The sequence below is a fragment of the Lissotriton vulgaris genome, chromosome 8 (assembly GCF_964263255.1).
Source record: "Lissotriton vulgaris chromosome 8, aLisVul1.2, whole genome shotgun sequence".
Classification (NCBI taxonomy): Eukaryota; Metazoa; Chordata; class Amphibia; order Caudata; family Salamandridae; genus Lissotriton; species Lissotriton vulgaris.
In genome coordinates this window covers 167,030,707-167,053,779 of record NC_141696.1, presented here as the reverse complement: position 1 = coordinate 167,053,779, position 23,073 = coordinate 167,030,707, and the positions used below count along the sequence as shown (strand labels likewise).

At 42.7% G+C, this 23,073-nt stretch overlaps 1 protein-coding gene across 1 annotated transcript in view; it reads right to left on the bottom strand.

The window, feature by feature from the left end:
• Window positions 1–23,073, bottom strand: part of MYO7A (myosin VIIA) — a 778,803-nt gene that overhangs the window by 86,174 nt on the left and 669,556 nt on the right. Inside the window, exons 39-41 of the mRNA XM_086933887.1 lie at window positions 16,483–16,640; window positions 9,841–9,994; window positions 4,719–4,874 (exon numbers count right to left, since the gene is read on the bottom strand). Of these exons, the coding sequence (XP_086790013.1) occupies window positions 4,719–4,874; window positions 9,841–9,994; window positions 16,483–16,640 (468 nt within the window). The remainder of the gene's footprint in view (window positions 1–4,718; window positions 4,875–9,840; window positions 9,995–16,482; window positions 16,641–23,073) is intronic.

Genomic DNA, 23,073 nt, shown 5'->3' with positions numbered 1-23,073 from the left:
TCGCAAAAGCCGATATTGATGCATGTGGGCCACTACTCTTTTTGCTGCATCTGGCTGGCCAGCCTGGCCTCCCTCGCTTCAGGGTTTCCGTGTTCAGCGTGTTGTGGCTGTCTGAGCTGTCTTTAGAGCTGCACGGGTGGAATCCAAATTTTGGAATGTGGTCAATTCTGGCAGGTGAGTGTTTGGAGCAGTGGTGGTCATATAATAGTCTGTTCCACTGTCATCAATATGTCAATATAATCATGCATAGAGGGTAGAGGAACTTTCTGTTAGGGCAGGGAGAGCAGGACAGTATCTCTATGATTGTTTTTCAAGTTAATTATGTAGCGTGGTTCTGGACACATGGACGCACTCTTTACAATTAACAAGGTAACGGTTCCAAAGAGATTGGTACAGCACATAATGAAGGGTTAGAACAAAGAAAGGGGTAGCCACTCCGAGGGAACTGGCAGAGGCATATAAATAGGATCAAAGGAAGCTCTTTAAGGGGGATTCTAGAGGTCAGACTTTAGGTGTTTTTGAATGGAGAGCAGGTTAGGATCAAGGTCTATGGCCTTTGGCAGACAGTTATGAAGTGCTGGCACTAACATAAAAGGTGTAACCAAATGGAGGTAATGGATCCGAAAAAAAAAGGACACTCAAGGCACGATATTCGGAGCCAACCCTGTTAAAGGTCATCGAAAATGCGGAACGTGCTCTGTTTGTGACCTGACTATGGAAGGCTCTCTCTTCACGGATGGTAATAAATTCTGGCGCCATGACGAACACACCAACTGCAAGACTAAATACACTGTTTATGCAATACAATGTCCCTGCAAGAAGGTGTACATCGGTAAAACCACGCAGGAGGTGCGCCAAAGAATCATCCAACATCGCTCTCGTATAAACAACAAGAATCTGACTGCACCATTGGTTTCCCATTTTCTTCAATACAAACATTCCTCTAATGACATAAGATGGACTGTCCTTGCTACCATCAGAGGGGGCAGTGGGGACCCAGACGTCCGCCTTTCCCAAAAAGAGGCGTACCTCATTCTGAAATTCGACACATCCAATTCTGGCCTTAATGAAATGTCTGAACTTGCCAACCTATGAACTTTGAAATTCTTTGCCTGATCATGTTGAACTGTGCTATAGCTGTGCTGCTTTCCCTTTTTGTTTATCAACTCTGGTTTTTTCCTTCCCCCTAAACACTGTGCTCCAACACGGATACGTATGCCACCAAGGAGACAATGGAACTAAGATAGACAATTTTGTCTTGAATGAACGCAGATGCGGCAAGCAATGTGTGCTGAGAGGCGCTTGTGCTAATGATGACTGCTGAGGAATGTGCAATCTCTATCTCATTTTCCCAGCCTGTGGTATAAAGCGGTTTTGTCGGCTACTTGCGAGACAATAGTATCTAGACAGACATTTATGTATGGAATACACGCAGATGCGACCATCAATGTGTGCCGACTGGCGCCTGTGTCAACTATGTTTGCTGACAGTAAGTTTAATTTCTATCTCGTTTGTCTTGTTTCTTTCTCAATACAGCCTAGACAGCTTTGCGAAACGATTGACCATATCGTTTTGACAATAGCCCGTTTTTGCGTTTGTAAACCTATATTGCTGAGGGATTATTCCCTACAGTCTCTACCTACGATACATTTCCCATGTTGCAATTACCACAAATCGCACTGGGGCCTCTGTTGGTTCCGCTCTACTTCACAGTGACCACAAGTACCAGCATTCCTAGCAAATGTCCAGTGTCCGTTGTCACTTTCCATTCCTCCGAAAAATTCCCTCCCCAGTTTCAAATAAACACCGGCTCGTTACCCAGACCGGCTCACTACTGACGAGTGCGGTATTGGAAAAGGACTTCTTCCCTATTACGAGTAAGTGTCTCCCGCTTTCAATGACACGCTACGAGTATGCACCTTGAGCGCACAGGCTGCGTGACTCTAACGTATCCCCTTGTCTCTATGCAGCGGTTCGCGGCTAAAGTGTACCCGCGTGTGCTCATGAATTAGTCTCCTGGGTCAGTCGTTCTCCTGCCAGAATTTTTCATGCAGGTAGGATTCGTTTTTTTTATGACCAGTCGCGCCCATATTCACTCTGGGTTTTGTAATGCTAGGGGTGCTCATTTGTCTCCTTTCCTGTTAATTACAGCTTCTGCCACATGATAATGACTATGTGAGTCGCCCTCGGTTTTGATTGTGCACCGTTTCGCGGGCACTGTGTCTTTGACCCACATTCCACCCAGCACAGGTACGCGCCCACATTTTTCCTTCTTAGAACACGCCAATATTGCTGGTGGTTGTATGCAGTGTTGTGAATACAGCTGGTTGTGATTGTTTTCGCTTACTTTTCTAGAAACTCACCTTGACTTGCGGTAGACCTACACTCCTGGAGCCCTTGCGCTCTCTGTGCAGGTAAATTGCTGTCACACCCCTGTTTTGTGTAGAGAGAGAGAGGGTACTTGTAGTGTTACTTTGTATAGTAATGACACCATCCCTTAATTTCCTTTCAGACAAATCCTTACCCAGTCCCCGTCCTGAGGAGAACCAATAACATCTACGGTTCGAAACGCGTTGACACCCAGCCTGTGGCAAGATAAAAGGGTGCAGCTAGGAAGTAAATAATACCATCTCTGTGGTCCCTTGCTGTTAACCCCCATAAAAACACTCTATCACAGGTGCTGTGAGACAGGCAGGCAACTTCATTCCATCCTGGCTCCGCCTGTCCACTGGATTCTAGTTTATAGGACTGGTTGTTCTCCAAATGCATTAACAATGTGCTTTGTGTAAAGGTCTCCTTATTGTGCAATTGGCTTGAAATGTTACTTATGGTAGCAAAGTACTATTTTGGTGTTATGTTATTTTGATTGTTGATTTTTTCACCTTAAATGTTTGTATATTTGTATATTTGTATATTTTGTATATACTGTACACACAATTGCTTGTTTTTGAATTAACTGTGCTGACAGAGTCTTTTTCCTTTATGCCATTTGTGAACTCTATGAAATTTTATTGCAATTGAAAATAAATTCTTTTGGAATATAAAACCGCTGGCCACGCAGTACATTTGGGCTGCGCGTGTCATAATTTTTCTTGAAAATTATCCTGATCAGCCACCCTGTTCTGTTATATCAACTAACATAAAAGGGCTCGGTTGAGAGTTCTAGTTATCCTGGAGTTCAGGATGTCTAGGAGTTGTGATTTGCTCTGGTATTTCTTACCCTCCAGTAGTTGGAAGTTTCATATTCAGTTAAGCGGGTGATCTGATTGTTGCATCAATGGGCAGCGAAAAAAGTTCTTTTAGAATGGGTGTGATGTGGGGTCTGCCCTGTATCATCAAAGTGTCCAAATCCTTAGGTTTGGATAAAACATGTAAATATGTTCTAATGGTGATTTGCACTACATGCTTAGTTCCAAAAAGGCCAAACAATGTAGCTATCAACATGACACTTAAATGCGCATCTCAACATGTGCGTAGTGGGTCATGTCTGATCGTGGATATGTTTCCAGTATGTAATGTGTACCAGTTGTATTTCTACCTCTTGTAATTTTGTACTTCAAGTGTGATTTTATGCTTGGCTCTTTGTGTGCATCGCTGTCTTCTGCTTTGTGTTGCTGTTAAGGTTGCTAGTTAAATAATGGATGGTACCTAGTTTTTTTTTTTTATGTTGTTTATTGTCTGCATCTTTTCTTATTTGTGAGTAGGTTGAGTAGAGTTTGTTTCTATTCCACGGCCACTCTTGTTAGTATGGTACCCTTTTGGATCTCTGATAAAGATGTCCATTGTTCTGTGTAGTGTAATAATTCTTCTTCACCTTTCTTATAGGTTTAATGATTATATTAAGAATATATCATTCTTATCATACTTTAGCCACCTTAGTGTCAGGCTGTGGCATTTGTTTTAACAGTATGTTGAGTTTATAGGATCTTTGGTTTGTGAGCATTTCAATGCCACGACTCATGTCGTTTGTGGTGCTGTTCAGGAAATGGCATTGAATGAAACATTTGCACCAGCAGAAAGTCAAACTTTCCCAGTGCCCAGTAAGGACTATGAACTCATCATGTGCATTTCAACACTGATAACAACAGTTCCCACGGAATGGGGTCAAATATTGTCAGACATACGATAGCCCTAGCATTTTACATTTGGTTTCAGGCTTATGCAGTTTGCTGTTTGGTGGCCCTATGACCACTCTTTTCAAACTATAACAACTTGTAGCTAATTGCAGGTCAAATATACTCTCACTACTTTATTCGTTTGTACGCATGCCTCGCTGATTTGGTAGAAAAGTGGCATGTTGGCATAATAGAAAACACTGTAATTTGTAAACAAATTTGGAAGTCAATATAGAAAATAAAATGCATTGTTATAATTGCACTGCAGAGCCTATTGCTTCACGCAATAGTATAAATCTACTTTAATATTTTTATTTAAATCAAAAACACTATTTTCAAATATATCACACACAAAAAGTGAACTTATGGCCACTGTATTTTGAAAACGTATGTGAGTTTGCCTTCAAGTAAGTTCAATGAATTGAAAAGTGTATGCATTGTTGTGTGTGTCATGTAGGTGAGCAGAAATCCTATTGGGCATCCGGCTTTATGGCTAAAGACTCTACAATATCCAACAAGCCTAACGCGCTACTGATATGAAGCTGCCTCCTTTAACTATTGTAGTTCACCATCCATTCACCGGAAGACTGTGCCTTTATGTACCTCAGTGCTTTCTGTAGTCGCTGCATGCAATCATTGGCAAGTGGGTGCTGCTTCCGGGACTGGAGAAACCTCTGAATATGAGGCAGGAGAACATTGCTTGGTGGGAAGAGTCCAGTGCACAACCACAGCAACTCCCAGCCCTTCTCTTCACTGTACCTGTGGTAAAAGAAAAGTGTGTGACATGAAAAAAGTGTGGGACTCTTTCCAGGGAATATAATGAATGTGAATGACACAAAGTGAAGACAACTGGGGCAAGCGAGAGGGGCAGAAATAATAGTCACTTCTCTACTGTGTTAGAACTATCTATTGGCATATTCCATGAAGAGATAAGTTTGGTTTAGCATGAATCATGTGGAACAAATGTGTGCATTGTCTGCAGGTTTAAACAACCACTGTGGTAAACAATTAATTGGGCTTAGGTGACATTTAAACTATGGAGGCAAAGTTCACAAAATTCCCGAATTTCGCTTTACATGAGATTCACAATTCTTTGAAATTTCATTTTATGCCATTTCACATCGTTTCAGCTACAGGAGAATCGTTCTCGCAGATGATGTGTCTCTAAGAAACATTTCCTGCATCAATCAGTCTCTTGGCGATATCCTTCGTGACTTGTTTACACAAGGTATGCCCTTGGTTGTTGAAGGTCAAGTGAAATACCAGCAAACAATATTTTGCACCAAAAACATTTTTTACGTATTTTGTAAATTTTTACGTATTTTGTACATTTTTCAAGAAATATCATTAACAAATAATTCAGAACACCCCTACATTTGATCAGATGAATTGCTGATCATAGAAATGGAAAACATTCAGAACGTCAATAATGGTGGCTATTGATGTGACTTGAAATATTTTTAGCTAACATGTATTCACTTGGTACACATGCCTGACTTAACTGGGGAAATACAGCGTGACATCATGTATCATTTAAATCAAGCAGCTGGTTGATGTTGGTCTATCTCACATAAATTTTGATGATTTGATTAACAGGTCCCTGGTGAATCTGCTGTAAACTATAAGAAACCATCAATCAATCAATCAATCAATCAGGGAATTGTAAGCGCGCTACTCACCCATGGGAGTCTCAAGGCGCGGGGAGGCGGGGTCAGAAGCTCCGTTCAGCCGAAGAGCCAGGTCTTGAGTCTTCCTGAAGGTGGTCAGGGAGGGGGGCGCGTCTGATGTCGATTGGGAACTCGTTTCAGGTCTTGGCCGTGATGTAGGAGAGGGATCTTTCCCCTGCTTTGCTCTGCGGATGCCTGGGGTTTCGGTGAGGATGAGGTTGGCTGATCGGAGATTTCTTTTGGGTATGTGGAGGGTGATTCTATCATTGAGGTATCAGAGACCGGGTTGTGTAGGCATTTGTAGGCGTGGGTGAGAATCTTGAAGGTTACTCGCTTCTCAACGGGGAGACAGTGGAGCCTCCGTAGGTGTTGGCTGACGTGCTCGTGTCGGGGGATGAGGAGGACGAGTCTGACGGCGATGTTCTGTATCGTCTGGAGTTTGCAGAGTAGAGACTTGTTTATGCCAGCATAGAGGGCGTTTCCGTAGTCCAGCCTGCTGGTAATGAGTGCGTGGGTGACTGTCTTCCTGGACTCGGGGGGGGGGGGGGGGGTTCATTTGACAGTCTTACGGAAAATGCGGAGGGTGTTGAAGCAGCTGGAGGCGACAGCGTTGAGCTGTCGGTTCATGGAGAGCAAAGAATCGAGTACGATGCAGAGGTTTCTGCCATGGTCGGTGGGCTTCCGAGGGTGGTGGACCACCAAGTGTTGTCCCATGCTGAGGGGGTGGTTCCGAGGACTAGGACTTCTGTCTTTTCAGGGTTGAGCTTTAGGCAGCTGTTTGTCATCAAGGCTGCAACGTCCTGCATTCCTTCTTGGAAGTCGAGTCTGGTGGTGGCGGAGTCCTTGGTGAGGGAGAGGATGAGCTGGGTGACGTCAGCATAGGATACAATGCTGAGGCTGTGTTGTCTGACAATGGCGACAAGGGGGGCCATGTAGGTGTTCAAGAAGGTTGAGCTGAGTGATGACCCCTGTGGGACTCCGCAGTTGATTTCTGTGGGTTGGGAGAGGAAGGGCGGCAGTCTGATGCTTTGGCTTCTGCCATTGAGGAATGACCGGATCCAGTCGAGGGCAGTTCCTTGTATGCCAGCGTTGTGTAGTCTGGCTACGAGTGTGCAATGCGAGACGGTGTTGAATGCTGCCGATAGGTTGAGTAGAATCAGGGCTGTAGTGTGGTCTTGGTCGAGGAGGTTGCAGATTTCATCTGTGGCCGCGAGTAGGGCCGTCTCTGTGCTATGGTTGCTTCAGAATCCGGATTGAGACAAGTCGAGGATGAACCTTGTCAGTTCTGAGTTGGCGGTTTTCTCAGCAACTTTCACTGCAAAGGGGAGGAGCGAGATGGGCCAGTAGTTCTTGAGGACAGTGGGGTCAGCTGAGGGCTTCTTGAGCAGGGGCCTGTCTTCTGTGTGTTTCCAGTCGATTGGGGAAGGTGCCCGTCTCGAAGGTGGTGTTGATGGTGTGTTGTAGTTCAGGTGCGCTGGTGGCTCTGTGGTAGATGTGTGGTAGGCAGTGGTCGGTGGGGGCCCCTGAGTGGATGCCTTTCATGGATTAGGGGGTCTCTTTTGCCATGATCGGTATCCAGGAGGAGGTGGTGGGCTGGCTGGTGTAGCCGGAGGGCGGGCTGGCTGCGGAGTTGGGCGTATGGTTGTTGAAGTTGTAGTAGAGGTTTTTGATCTTCAGGTGGAGTAGGTTCCGAGCTTGTCGCAGAGGTCTTGGGAAGGGGTGTTGTCCGTGGCTTCGCTGCGGGTTGGTAAATTCCTGGATGATGCTGAAGAGTTCCTTGGAGTTACTGAAGTTGGAGATGATTTTGTTGTGGATGAAGGTTCTTTTGGTGGTTCTGATGTGTTGGTGGAAGTTCACCATGGCATCCTTGTAGGTGGTGTAGTTTCCAGGTGTCTTGCTGTTTCTCCAATTCGTCTCCATGCGCCTTCAGGTCCGTCTGGTTTCTTGGAGATCGGGGATGAACCAGGCGACTTTCCTGGGGCAATGTTTGTTGGGGTTGCATAGCAGGGCGATCTTGTCTGTGCCGTTTGTGATCCACGTGTGAAATTTCCTGGCTGCGAGGTTGGCGTTGGTGACCGTGGTGGGGACGTCGCGGTTGAGGGTGTAGTTGAGTTGCCCATCATTGACCACTCCAGTTTCTAGCGGGGGAGGTTTGGGTGCCTTGGGTTTGTCGACAAGGAAGTGTACGCAGTGGTGGTCTGTCCATGAGGTTTGCGTGGTGTGGCTTAGGGGACACTGTTTCCTCCCGTGAAGATGGGGTCGAGGGTGTGTCCTGCCTTGTGGGTCGGTGTGGTGACTAGTTCTTTTAGTCCGATGTTGGCAAGGTTGTCACGGACGGTGGTGGAGTTGATGTCCCTGGGGTTGTCAAGGTGGAAGTTCAGGTCTCCGATGAGTATGTAGACCATTGCGGCGATGGCGTTGGGTGCGATAAGGTCGGTGATGGTGTCGGTGAAGGGGGCTGGAGGGTCTGTAAGTGAGGGTGCCGCAGAGTGTGGAGTTGGGGCTGGTCTGGACCTGGAAGAGCAGGAGTTCGGTGGCGGGGAAGGTTTCGTTGGAGGTGGTGAGGCGGAGGGAGTTCTTGTGAACAATGGCGAGACCTCCTCCCGGGTGGTTGGGGTGGTCCGTCCTCTAGATCTTATACCCGTCCGGGATGGCGATGGCAATGTCAGGGGCGGAGGAGGCATTGGTCCAGGTTTTCATGAGAAAGGCGACTTCGGGCGAGAGTGAGTCCAGTAGGTTCCAGATCTCTGCGGCGTGTCTGTGTACGGAGCGCACGTTGAGGAGGATGCATCTTAGGGCGTTGGCGGTGTTGGCGGGTGGGGCGGTGGTGAAGGTCTGGCAGCAGTGGCGGAGGGAGAACTGGGCCTTAGGTTGTGTTCAGCGTGGCCTCCTGGCAGTCATTGTTTCTACCGGGGTTGAGTGTAAGGAGGGCAGCTGTGTTGTAGCAGTGGATGGTTTGAGATACTGCCGCTGATCGGGCTTGCCTTTGGTGCACCAGTGGCGGGACCTTGCAGCGCCTGCCATTATATAGGAGAGGGGTGAGGGACGTGCTGCTGGGAGGCGGGAGTGGGGATCGTCCGGGGGGAGGGACCGCAGGGGCAGCAGCGGCGGGAACGGAGGCAGGAAATAATAAAATAAAACAAAACAGGGGCAGAGGCTAAGGGGCTGCTGGTGAAGGGCAGAGCGTGGAGCGGGCTATTAACTGGCTAGATCCCAGGTGGAGCGAGCAGCAGAAACGGGCACCTGTGAGCGGGCAGCAGCCTCGCACCTACCAGGTGGTAGTCAGAGGTCTGCACAGCGATGGCACAGCAGAGCTGCTGGGGAGAGAGCAACTCTGAAAAGCAACTCTGTTTTTGGACCAAAATTCTTATTCTATTGTAGAAGATCAAGAACTAAGGAGCTTTCACAAAGGAATATACTTTAAAACTAAAGTAACAGCTAATGCCATGTTGACTCATTAGCCGTCATATTGTTTTCGTCTTTTGTTATACACATCATTGTTCTCTTTGAAAAAATAAATAAATATATATATATATATATATTGATTTCTATCAACAAAGATACAAACATGTGTCATACGCCTGAAATACAGAGTGGTACAATGTGTGAATAAAAGCGTTCCATGATCAGTATTTTATCAAAAGGGAATTGCCTAGTGACTAAAGTGAGTAGTGGAGACGCAATATGGCATCAGCTCCTGAAGCGTGGTGTGGAAGTAACATAATAGTGGCCTCTGGGTAAAGGAGAAAACAGAAAGGGGTGGGGGCAGGGATATTATTATATACATGTGTACCCTGTGAAAGAGATGGCCAAAGTCTGAATTTGATGAGATGCAAGGATTCATGATTCAAGTATTTTGCTTAAGGTTACGTACATTTACCCATATCAGAAATGCCCCATCCTTCTCAAACTCTGTTGCATAGTGTGGTGTAAAAAAGCAGGAAAAAACTAAGCAATACAGTAAGAAGTTCATAGGGGTTCAGTCAATGAAATAGGCATACAGACGCTACAAGAACAGAGATGCACGTCACAGTCAGATGAACAACTACCAGCCTTACTTTATGTGGTTGTCGGTGAGCTGCTTCAGGATTTGGCTGAAGATCTCGTCCTTCAGAGGCTCTGCTTTCAAGGCACCTTCAAAAATTTGGTCTGTGAGTTCATTCACGGACCGCATCCTCTTGGAAGGATAATCCCCCATATATTTCAGTATAGGTTCAAAGTTAGTTAAGTAATAACCAAAAAATAACAAGCACGGTACACCACAAACCCAATATTGACATGTTTCATTGTACTTAAGTGTGCAAGCTTAGACTGAGCAGAAAATGTACAGAACACTGTGCACACATCCATTTTTCTGCCAACTAGATTTTGTAAAGTAGGAAGCCCTTCCACACACATATTTAAATATATTGTACATTTTCATGTATAGTTAAACACTTCACTTTACATTTGATGTACAGGGCTTTTCCACTGACAGCTATACTTTGTTTGGACCACCTGTTGTACAAGGGAGTACTGTAGTTTTTTTTCATGAGTACAACTTTTTGAATTTCATGGTTTGGGAATTTTTCAAAAAGTTGATGAATTATTTGCTTAAAGTTGTTTTTAAAGGAGAAAATAGAAAACAACTTTGAATGTGAAGAGTTTACTGCACTAAATGTTTTTTATCAAATATCAACTACTAAAATATAGTGCTACAGAAATATCCTTGCCAAAAAACTCAAGGACCTAGAAGTTAAGTGCATATAAGTAAATGTAGACTTCATAATCCTAACTCCACATCTACATACCTTAAATAAATATACATCTCACAGTCTCTATGCTCTACGTTATTTCTTTCCAGATATAAATATTCACGGAAAATATGCTAAGGTGATGTTATATTCAGGAATTGTAATGCTATCCACTTTACATTTAAAAACACTATAGAAATTCACTGAAAAAACTAAATTTTTGGACATCATACTCTTGAAAACGACCTAATGGAATTACACCAAATCACACAGAGCATGGTTTCTGGACTAATATCTAGATTTGTGTCAAGTTATAAACAAACCAAAAAATCCACTACCTCTGGAAACTCTTGGCCCTAACTATAACTACCCAGTGGCGACCGCCACTGGGTAATTTAAATATATATTCCATATATTATTATATTCTATAAATAACATTTCTGAATGAATTGTATGAATTGTATGAATTCCCTGGTAATTCCAAGAGGTCGGTAATGAGAGAACAAGCACTGATAAAACGAATATGTCTTTATTAAATATGCCCTGAGATGTAAATAAAGCCGTTCACAAATGCTGTTTAGATGTGTTGCATGCAGAAATGGTGCCTATCATGTTAAAGAAAGCCCTGTTGGCATTGCTAGTGCTGGGGAAAGAGTAGTAAAAAAGGATAACTTTCTTTATAAAATCCATGTGGGGGATATTACATTTAATGTGACAAAGAACATGATGATTTTGTGTACTTTTCAGATGTATATTAGTCCTTAATGCAATCTAATGGAAACACTTTCTGTAATTCAGAATGATACAGCCTGTTGGCTATTTTAAAGGCATGCGTGGAAAGGAAACACCCCTCAGGGTGCAGCCAAAGCCCATTCTATGCACCTTTCAAGAAATAGATAACAATAGTTTAAAGAGCTGTGCTCTTGGAGAAGTGTGGCTCAATGGTTAGAGCGGCAGATCCTGATGCCGAGGTTTAGCCCAGGACCAGGGTTCAATTCCCCGCCTCGGTGGGTCTTGGGCTCAAAAATTACACGGACTTGATCATTCTTGCCTCGGTGCCTATTCCAATCATGGAGTCCCACTCTGCAACTCTAGGCAATAGCTTGCTTAATCTCCACAACGGCCCCCACAACGCTAAGGATGCCTGGCCTCCACCTTGGGGGTGCCCAGGAGTGGACGCCTCACAGGGAAAGCCAGGATGGGTTCCACAGCGGTATTTGTACAAGTGCCTTGAGACCCTTGCGGGTGCGTAGTGCGCTATACAAGTATCAATTTATATTTTTTTTACATTTACAAAGCCAAACCTAAAAAGCACTTTAGAGTTTGTTGTTCTCAGAAATTTTCAGTTCTAGACATGGAAAGTCTAACTAGTTAGCTAGGTTGCCGGGAGTTTCAGATTACTTACATTTTAGGCTTTCACACTGTGGAACTTTTTGCCCCCAACCCCAAAGTTAAGCTCCACATGCTGTTGTGAAAAACACAGGCCAATATTTACTAAAGTTTAGCACAGACGCATGCATGACACAACACAATGCAAAGTAAAGCATCACATTTCTAAATATTTTAAAGGCTCGCAAGTGCAGTGCTAAATTGACTCGCATACCAAGAGCACCTATGCAACCTTTAGTAAATATGGGGCCTCATTTACGAGGCCCTGCGTCGCTGTTACGCCACCGGTGCGTCACTTTTTGTGACGCACCAGCAGCGTAAAAAATGTGCCTTGTTGCACCATATTTACAAAGTGACGCATCTAGGTATATGCGTCACTTTGCAAACCCCTGCGCTACATTATACCTACGCCAGGTATAATGTATGCAGGGGGGGGGGGCGTTCTGACACAAGAAAGGGTCATAGAAGTGATGCAGTGAAATCTATAGGATTTCACTGCGCCACTTCTAGGACACAAATGCATCAATTTCATACGCCTGCCTCACAGCAGGCATAAGACTGACGCAGGCCCTTTCACATGGGGTTTGCCCCATTTGAAAGGACACATTGCTGGAGTTGCGTCATTTTTGTGACACACTCCAGTTATGCGTCACTTTTGCGCCATACAGATACGTCAGAAATACTGACGTATCTGTAACTCCTTGCGCCATGATGCATCATACTGTAAATATGACGCATCATTGGTGTCGCAAGGAGGGCGCAGTGAAAAGTGACGTATCTTACTAGTGGTTAGTAACCAGCGAGTTCTCTGTGTTGCCTCAAGTACTGCACTCTCTTTCTATCTCTGTAGCACAGCAGTAATATGGGAGCTGTGACTTGGGCAATGCCGTTCTCAACAAAAGAATAACAGATATGGTTCTTGCAGGTTTAGGCAAAGAAGGAAGCAAGGGCAGATAAAAAAAACGTATCCTCAGACAGGTCGCGCACAAGTTTTCTGTTCCAATCAAATTACAAAATGACGGTTGGCTACTACTTATGCACTGGTGTAGTCACAATGAGCGTGAGTCATTTTTATGGTCACTGTGCATACCGTCCAATACAGAACACTCACATTCGATCCTATGAAGAGCTGGCCTTTTCCATGGAATGTGAAAAAAGCTATGGGAATCTAAAGCATGACACTGACATTTTACTGAGTAAAGTACACTTATTACAGTATACCACAGTAAACCTTTTGGAGGTCAGCAGTCACAATGAGCAAGAACTGAACTGATTTTCAGAAAACGAACACCTAGAGCAAACAAACTACGCAAAACAACACATTATGTAACCTGTAACTCGCTGATCCTCATGTAAAGCGCTCTAATACCCCTGGGTCTAGCCAGTGCTATATAAAACTTTTCAAATAAAAAATAAAATAAAATTATGGCACACCAAGAAAGCTATAATTTGATTGAGTGAATGCTAGAATGTATTAGACATATTGGTACTTTATCTGAGTAGCATTCTGCAAAACTGTTGGTTTCAGTTTCGATGTGGCAGAGATTTATTTCCATATGTTTTGTCACCTTCTGCAATGACATGGTGTGTGTAAAACAAGAGGAATTTCCAACAATTATGATTCATGTATACATCCTTCTCATTTATGTTCTTGTATGTATGGATCTGATATGTGTACAGCACAAACCTAGCCAAAAGGCAGCAGAGCACTGCACATGGTCAAAGACAAGCATAAAGTTAACAAGTGATTGGAGCGACAGCTGGGAATTGGACTCTTAATGCATTGTAATGTAGTGTTCTTTGAAGAGATGTGTCTTCAACTGTTCCTAAATTGGAGCACTGTTAATGCGGTCCTGATAGAAACGAGAAATGTTCCAGATCCTGCATTGTTTTTTCTTTTTCATACTTCTTAGATTGTAGTTGTATGGTGTCCTGGTGGGGGTGTGCTGAAAACCATCAAGACATAGTGAACCGGTCTGCAGGATAAGTGGGAGTGCTGGTTATGAATGCTTTGTAAATGGTGAGGGTTTGAAGATGCTCCGGGCCAGCAAGGGTAGCCAATGAAGTTCCTAATTATATTTTATGCAGCCCTAGGCGAGACATACTACAGTGTGTAATATGGCCCTAGGGGGTGCTAGTGCTGAGCCCATGTGGCCATGGAGATGGGTGCTACCACTATCTAGAAATGAGAGAACAAGGGCTCGAACAGGAGTTCTTAAGTCACTTTCTGTCAGAAATGGTTTCTCTTTCTTTAGAAGAGGGGGCTGGTACCAGGCTGTCTGTATATTTTTGGGCAATACGCTCCTTGAGGGTGAGGTTAGTGTTGAAGGTGAATTAAAGCGACTTGGCATTCATTGAAAGTTTTGGTTTCAATGCCCTCAAGGTTCATGTCATTGAGCCAGATTTGTACTGCTTCTTGATTGCTGCTCTCGGCAAATAACGGAAATTCTGTTTTGGTTGGGTTGAGCTTCAGGTAGGCGTCGGACATCCAGGTGTGGATGATGTGCAGGTATGAGTCGCTGAATGTCTTTTTGTTAAATATGATTTGTCAAGTGAGAGAAGAATGCTCAGAATTAGGGCACTAAGGGCTAGATGTAGGTAAATCTTATTTACCGATTCATAAATACCGAATTTTACCGATTCGGTATTTATGAATCGGTAAATAAGAAGTAGGTAAAAATTCGGTAATTTTTACCGAATCGGTAGGATTCGTTATTTACCGATTCGGTAATTACTGAATCGGTAAAAATACCGAATTGCCAAGGGGGACAGGGTGTCACTTTGACACCCTGTTACATCATCCCTGTTCTGGCTTGTGTGCTATGTGGCACACATACATGCCCTTAGGGCATGTATGTGTGCCACATGGCACAGGTGTACATGCACAGTTGTGCATGTACACAGGAATTCGTTATTTACCACCCAATGGTATTAGGTGGTAAATAACGAATTCTAAAAGCCCTGTAGCACTGTTTAAAGTGATACCTACATAAGAAATTATAGATTCGGTAATTTTACCGATCGGTAATTTTACCGAATCTTTAAAATTTTCCGAATCAGTAAATTTACCGATTCGGTAAAATTACCGATTCGGTAAAATTACCGATTCGGTAAATTGACCGAATCTGTATGTTTTTGCTACCCCTACATACCAATGTCCAAATACCGGTCGGAAACGGCCGAAAATCGGTATTTTCGGCCGTTTCCGACCGGTTTTTGGACACCTACATCTGGCCCTGCTGTGCAGTGGGGTCTCCAATGATTCCCAGCCAAGCTGAAATGCACCTTCAGTTGCCTATTTTACATTTCAAAGGTGAAGTGCAACAGTTGAGGCTCAATCGTCACTATTGCAGTGCGGTCATGACTAATTTCAATGTGTTTGATCCCCTTTTCTAATGTGTAGTGAACTAATTAACAATGGAATGAAGAGCTGCCCAGAGAAATTTCAAGAGCACTACCATTAGTAAGTTTTTTTATTTGGTAAATTGGGTCTCCCAAGGAACTCTTTATTGCATGTGTACACACAGGCATACAAGTAACACACAACTTTAATTGCACTTTAAACCACTGAGGTTATTTATCCACACCAAAAACAGTGTTTCTTATAAAGAAACCCACTACCCTGTATCACCCACCAATTTTTGGGATGTCGTCTCCCCATTCCCATCCTGGAAATAAATTAACTTCTGTCCTTAAAAAAGCAAACATATCCGGGGTGGGGATATGCTTTGCACAAGTCTGTGAATACCTACAAATATGCAGGCATATTGGTGTTCAATACCATCAACTTTCCATGGCATGAAAATCCACAAACACCAACTCCACATCCTTATGAGTACATTTGCTGTCACGTACCATTACACCATACTGGTGTAATATTCAGAGTGCAAATCACGTTTTGTGAGCACAAAATGTTAATGTGACATGAGACACTCAAAATACAATCCAGTTATGTACATAAGCGCAATCTAAGTACGCACATGATTTTATGTATCAGAGACCTTAATATGATGTGTTTCGAACAAACCTTTATTCTGTTCTGATTTTGGTGTAACAATTGAAATCAACAGATTTCAGTTAGAACTGACCCAAGCCACGGGTTAAGATGTATTGTGACATCATTCACTGCATGAACTCTGTAAAGCCATAAAGCCGGAAGTGCCACACATGCCTAGAAAAGTATGTGTGGCACGTCCGGCTTTTTGGCTTTATGTGCCAATGAGCCTCTAGACTACAGGCCTGAATCTCTTAATTATTCATCAATCAATGCTGTGCCACTGCAGCTAGTAGAGACTCACAGCCGCCACCACCAGCTCAGAGTCACATACATGAGGTGTGGAACAAACTTTAACCAACTAGCTCCATCATGTCAGGCAGGATGGTGGAAGCAGATCAAACATGTCGTCAAATGGGAGCCTCAGTGACAGTCCATGCGTGCAGACAACTTAAGTGCAATGGAAAATGTGAACTCATTTTTAAGATAAGATGGATCAGTGGAGGATCCTACCCTCCTCCCGCCCCACCTAGAATCACTGTCAGAGATTCCCTTCACACCTTAAGATATCACTCAAAGGATATCGATGAATGACATGCAAGCCTCCTGCGACAGCTCCTCACTGGTCAGGACCTTCTTCAGGAGAGCCTGCTTGATTGGGTCTCGAGTGTAGGTCCAGAGCTTGTCTTTCCCTCGGTTCTTGGTTATCATCACTCGACTCAGCGTATGCTTCGGAGGAGGCCTGAAAGGAAACACAGAAGAATAAAGAGATTAGCAAATGGGTGCTCATGTACTTCGATACACTGAGAAATCAGGGGATCTAGCCTAGTTGTCCTTTCTTCGACAATGGGAAAGTAAACGTCATTATATATTTGCTAAATCAAATATCAACATTTATTATATTGCAAGTACTGGAGGGATTCTCATTTTGCAATCATTGTTTTGTCAGACATTTACTCTCATATTCACCATCCCAGCACGGGAAGAAGGACATTACTCTCTTAAGTGAGGTGGGGCTTGTTATTAAGTTAGATATTTGCAGCTAAGGGGACAGCAGGAATTTTTAAAGGGGCATCCGGTAAATGATGTCACAACAGATTGCAAAGCACGAGCTATCATCATCAAACCAAGCCACATTCTGGAATGCCTGTTGTTGCTGATTGTTAACGATGCAAAACTGGGCAAACAGTACTGTTTGTTTCTGTACACTGGATGGCCCCTTTAACATTTTAACAGCATGAGAGATAGTGGAAATGGATGTCTGTCAACTGTAGATAGCATATTCGATCTGCTACTGAAGAACAGGACCATCACAAAAGCAAGTCTAGCAATATAGCACACCTGTGAACATTATGTACCATTGTAATTAATTTTACAATGGTGCAACTTGAGCAGGGTTGAAAAATATAGCACCACTTATCAAGCTGTAATGCCAAACATAGGTGCTTGATTGTGTTTCTTGTGGTGAACCCTCTGGAAATGTGGTAATGGGAAGTTTGTTCCATGTGGCACTGAGAAAAGAGCAGCTTGGTTTAGAATCCAGTAGGTTGTAAAAGTTATTTTGCTATCCATGAAAACAGAATTATGGGGTTAATGGTGATAAATGCTGCACTGATGCATGAGATCTAGGGGGACTAACAAGCTTGTCTCTCCTCCATTTGTTCGTTAAAGCCATAATTATCTAATGCTCACTCATTGAATATTTTCGTGGATATAAATTACAGGTTGAGGACCTGTCAAAGGCTTGTGAAGATGCCTTTTATGTAAATTTCAGGTGGATCAGTGACAGACAGATGGCAGTGACTGCAGGCAGGTTTATTTGTGTGTGGATATTTTAGTGGAGCTTTGGCATGCTGTTAAATATTGTTACAGTTTTTTTTATTGGGGCCTTAGTTAGAGTTTGGCAGATTTGATTAATTGTCAAAATGAGGTTACTATCCTACAAGTCCCATTGACTAATATGCACTTGTAATACGGCGGACGGACAAGCGCCACATTCTGACAGAGTAAAACTACCCATAAACTCTCAATAGGGACGTCAGTCTAACAGCATGTAATCTAATTGTTGGCAATTAGCCATCACAAATTTCAGGAGCTCAGATATCTTGCCAATTTCCAGTTAGCATTTGGCAGCAGAGAAGAATGTTTCAAATACTGTGTGAATTTGGCATCCAAATGGATCCTTTCAGAAACACAGAGTGTCACCTACTTTTCAATCTTCTAATAGGGCGTTCCCGGGGAGTGAAGTGTTTCTTCTGTTGAGGATTTGAGACTCTAAGCAGGGTTGAAGCCTGAATAGTTTTTTTGCAGACTGATTGCGTCCCTTAAATACCTTTAGTGTTACTGAAATATCTTTTTCTGTTGCTAAGCAGTTGGACATCTGCTCTAGCCTACAAACATAGTTATAAAACTTCTTCTGATAAGTACATTTATGATTTGGTTTCAAAAGAAGAACTGACATTGTTTAGCACCTTGGATCCAGAACTAACGTTTTCAGAGTAGGCTGTGTGACTGGAAGGTATCAATTCAATAGGAAAGAACTCTGCATCCTGTTAATCTACTGCTAAACTCTGGAAGGACCCCAACTTTTGTGGAGGCTACTGACTAATCTTTATCATCGATGCAGGTATCGAGCCTTTACCAAAGACCCTGGATATGGGACTGCACCCTTTGCTTTACGGTTCCTACAGCATAATTAGCTTCATCCCAAATAGATCATAGTTTCACATTTTACATCATCTTCACTCTAGAATACCATAAAGCTATTCCTATGGCAGATGGCGCGACCATTTGTTATGTATGCATTATGTGTTTTGGAGAACAGGCTTCATTTGTAACTACAGGCCACATGTGAGTTTGCTAAATGCCAATTTGTTAGAAAGATTGAAGAAGTAGTGTATAATGCTAGATCCAACTGCAATACACAATGGAACCCAGCAGGACTGTTTCTTCTCTCCAATTCTATGGCATTTTTAACTAAACAGCTGGTCTGTTTGATAGCTCACTGGCATGAGCACATACGTTTTAAAGTTAAAGACATGTAATAATTATAATTATTACAAACATATGCAGATCCTGCTATTTCCATCTCAACTTTTTTCATGACTGTGGATGGCTTCTGACCATTATCAGACCTCTAATGTGACTCCACAGAACCTAGTGTAGCATTGCTGCCATTACTAAACGTACAACAGATCTTGTGATTACACTTGCTACCCAGTGGGTTTACTTGTGTGTTGCAAATCTTCCATTTTGAGATCAGTTGTCCCAAAACAATTGCAAACCAGTCAAACCTTGGCCCAGATCATTTTTAGTACCTATTCCAAGAACAATTCATGGTTTGGTCCTTATCGCTTGAAGGGAAATTTACAGCTTACACTGGGATCTCAGTCTCTACATTAGAGAGAAAAGAGTCATTACCATCTGCATTTCCCAAGCTATATTTAACCAGCCCTCAAATGGAGAAAGTGGGTAGAAACATTTCAATAACCATCATTTTTAAACCACATGTCTCATGCTAGCTTTAGAAGTGTTAATAAACTTCTAGTTTGTATAATGGTTTCCCATTTTCACTGGTCCTTAAGTCCCATCACCCTATAAATATTCTAGGCTGTTGCCTATGAATTGCTGTTGTGAATTATTGCTTTGTACTGCAAAACAAGTTATTCTGTCCAATCAAAGCAAAGTAACTTCCAGGATTACATCAGATTAAATATAGCCACACGTTACTGATCTCCTTCAATTACACCTGAGCAGCTAGGGGGATTCCATGATCAAAGTTGAAGCCAGCCAGGCCTTTTCATCCAAAGGAAGTGCAATTATATCACTAGGTAGTGTTTGCTTAACTAATTGTATCGGTTTTCATTTGGGGGGGGGGGGGGGGGGGGAGATAACACAGAAGTATATTAGCAAGTATTACAGTTCCCCAGCTTGTCTACAGACATGAAAGGGGCGAATCTCCTCCTTTCACTTGAAGGCATATTTAATTAGTTATTTCTACCCTCGTCCTACCTCAGAATGGGTATATCACAGCTTGTGAGAATTATTTTTTGGGTGTTCTAGCTGCAGTAGGTCCACACTAATCAGAAGCTCAGAATTTACAATATTTGTGCTACTGGAGGACCAAGCAAGAATGGCCTTGTGGCAATTTTGCACCTTGCAACAAGGACTATAAGTAATGAGTAGACCCCAGGACCAGATGGACTTGTCTCCTAACCAGGTGGACTGGTATATTTCAGTCTGCTTAATGCTTTGGTTTACGCATTGTTATGTATGGCTCTTATAGAGAGACTCTATTTTTTACACCAGATTCCAACTCTGGTAACTCAGTGCTATGATGTAGCAACAGTTAATAACAAAACTTGTTTCCTATTGTTGCTACACCATAAAGGCCTTCCAGGCCAGGCTGGAAGGGCTCTCAGAGTCTGCTTGGCATCTTTGACTGAAAGCAGAAATAACAGCTGCAGAAGGGGGAAGGAAGACACGGAAAGAGTGGGGGTTGGTTAAGGATGGCAGGTAGGAGGTATTTATTTCATATTTTGGTCATTACGTACGGCTCCCCATTACTCTTCTGCCTCTGTGTAGCAGTTGAAAGCAGGGGTGGATGATTTAGGGGGCCATACATGACATAAAAGTATCGATAGGTAAAAGGGGAATTATGGGGATGTTTTTCACCTCACGGTTCTGAGTGACATTAGAGACAACTCGATCTTCGCTCTTGCTGTCTATGCCATGTCACACAGAAGTCCTCATGAAAAACATCCCCTTAATTCACTGATGGTGAATTATAGATGGGTACATCGATAATTCTATATGTTGTGTCTGTTAGCTGGGGGGGGGTGTTAAAAACAAGTACTTAGGAAACAGAATCTGGCAACTCCTAAAGCACTATGTTCATCTAGTTTTGAGGAAGGGAACATTTTTTGACAGCTCAAATCTTGAGTCTCTGCCGGCTGGCTTGGGAGTAACTTCTGTATGCTTCTCAAACCAGCTCAGCAATTTCAAACACTGAACAGGAACAGAACGAGTATCAGATTGGTGCTAAGAAACTTTGCTTATGGACTTTATTGTTGGGCAGCAGAATCTTTACTTACAACAGCAAGGGTAATGATTCTTAACCTCATCAAGGCAGATCAAATCTGCTGAAGGCAGTGACCCTATCCTGGTGTTTTAACAATGCAAAACAAAAAATAAACCACAATTACAATATAGCATCCTCTACAAAATAATCTGCATAAAGACTTTCAGACCGATTTGTGACCAAAACAATGCAGTGGCTGCATCAACCTTTAATTCTGTGCTTGACCTTCTGCAACCAATAGCATTTTTCCATCACCAAGCTTCACTTCTGTGGGCATTCAATTAGTCTATCAGAGGGTAGGAAAGAATTATCAAACACCAGGTCAAACCTGGTCATACTAGTGGAACCTGTGCCAAACCCCTAGATCTTATAGAGAAGGTAACTTTCCTAAGCAGATCTAGCTCTTTAATCACATGCTGGCTAGGTCATGTTGACGTTAGTGCACCCCTTCAAAACCAAGAAATGTTTTCATTTTCCAATTGTTATAACAATTAATCGCACCCTGTAATAAAACACCTTTCTATACATGCCAAGGCACACTACTTCAGAACTCAACTTAATAAGTCAAAGTACAGATTTAGAAAGCTTTTTGACATTTCAAAGTAGTCCTGCATTCACGTGAACCAGGAAAGAGAAATGTGAAGAATTTACTAAATATTTCTAAAACACAATAAATATGGCTAAAGGGTAATCATCCTGTGCTTTGAAATCTTCAAATAAATCAAACTGTTAAGGACCCATTTAAAACAAATCTGAAGATTCAGGAAAGAGAAATGTATGCCTCAAGTTATGTAGTTGATATGGTACATTTTAAATCTGCTACATGTTGCTTCAAATACGGTTAGAAAACATTTACGAATCCCTCGCAAATGATATGGCACACAACTCACTAAAAAGTTGGACATCTCCTCCTTTTGGTAAAAATAAAAAATGCCTTCAGTCCATTTGTAACTAAAGTCTCAGTAAACTTTGTTGGTCACAACAAAAGGAATGTTTGGAAGCCAACAATTTCTTAGGCGAATTTGAATCATGCTTCTGCTCTGTACACAGAACTGAAGCTTCAGCAGTAATAGTGATTGATATCCCTAGAATATTTTTGATGAAATAAAAATTGACAACAAACCATGTTAGATTTTTCCTCAGCCTTTGATACGGAAGAGAATAACATCCTCCTTTTCACTCTGAAAAAGGGGTGATGAGGTGGCAGTGAAATGGTTGAAAACCTGTCTTACAACTAGTGTCTACAGAGTATAAAATAAAGAACCTCTCTCCAAACTTGTAAATTAACCCAAGGCTCGCAATTGGCATCTCTATTATCACCACTTATGCTAAACCTCTTAGATACTTCCTGGAGGTTTTGGGTATAAACTGTCATCTTTATGAGGCTAAAGGAACAGAAGAAACACACAGGGACTTTATTAAAGATGTTAAATCCTCTTACTATACTCATCTGGCTACCTCTATCCAGAGCTGTTCAACAATCTGATTTCAGACTATTCATCTCTTTGCTAAACCCTGTCATCATTCAGAGTGGACAAATACAAAGTTCCCCTGAGCACACTTTCAATCTTTTGTAGTATCAAACAGACTCTTGATCCAGGACCAGGTTCAGTTTGTATTTGTATATATCACATCCCAATGCAGCCAGGTAGTTTTGTTCTTTCAACAAAGGTTGATCTTTATGCGCTTAGTTCCAGAAAAAACGCCAACACGTGTTTCGTCGTGCAGTCAAAATCCAAAATACGTTTGCTTATAGTTTTCCATAACATTCAAAAGGTAGAAAATCCAAATCGTATTGTATTAAGCACTACAAAACCTTTCCTCGCAAGTTTCGTAGGCATCAAACAAAAAGTATCACCCTGAAATAGTTCTAAATAAAGTTATCTATATTGCTATGTCAACATGAGTATATTCTGTGCAGGAGTTAAAGCACGTAATGTACTGTGATAGAATCACGAGTGCGTGACCTGTCTGAAATAACGCGTCCTACTCAACCCGTGTTCTCGGCGGCGTGCTATTTCATGGTGATACTTTCCGTTTAATGCGTATTAAACTTGAGGAGAGCAATATGGCTGAAGTGGTACCCAATCTTTTC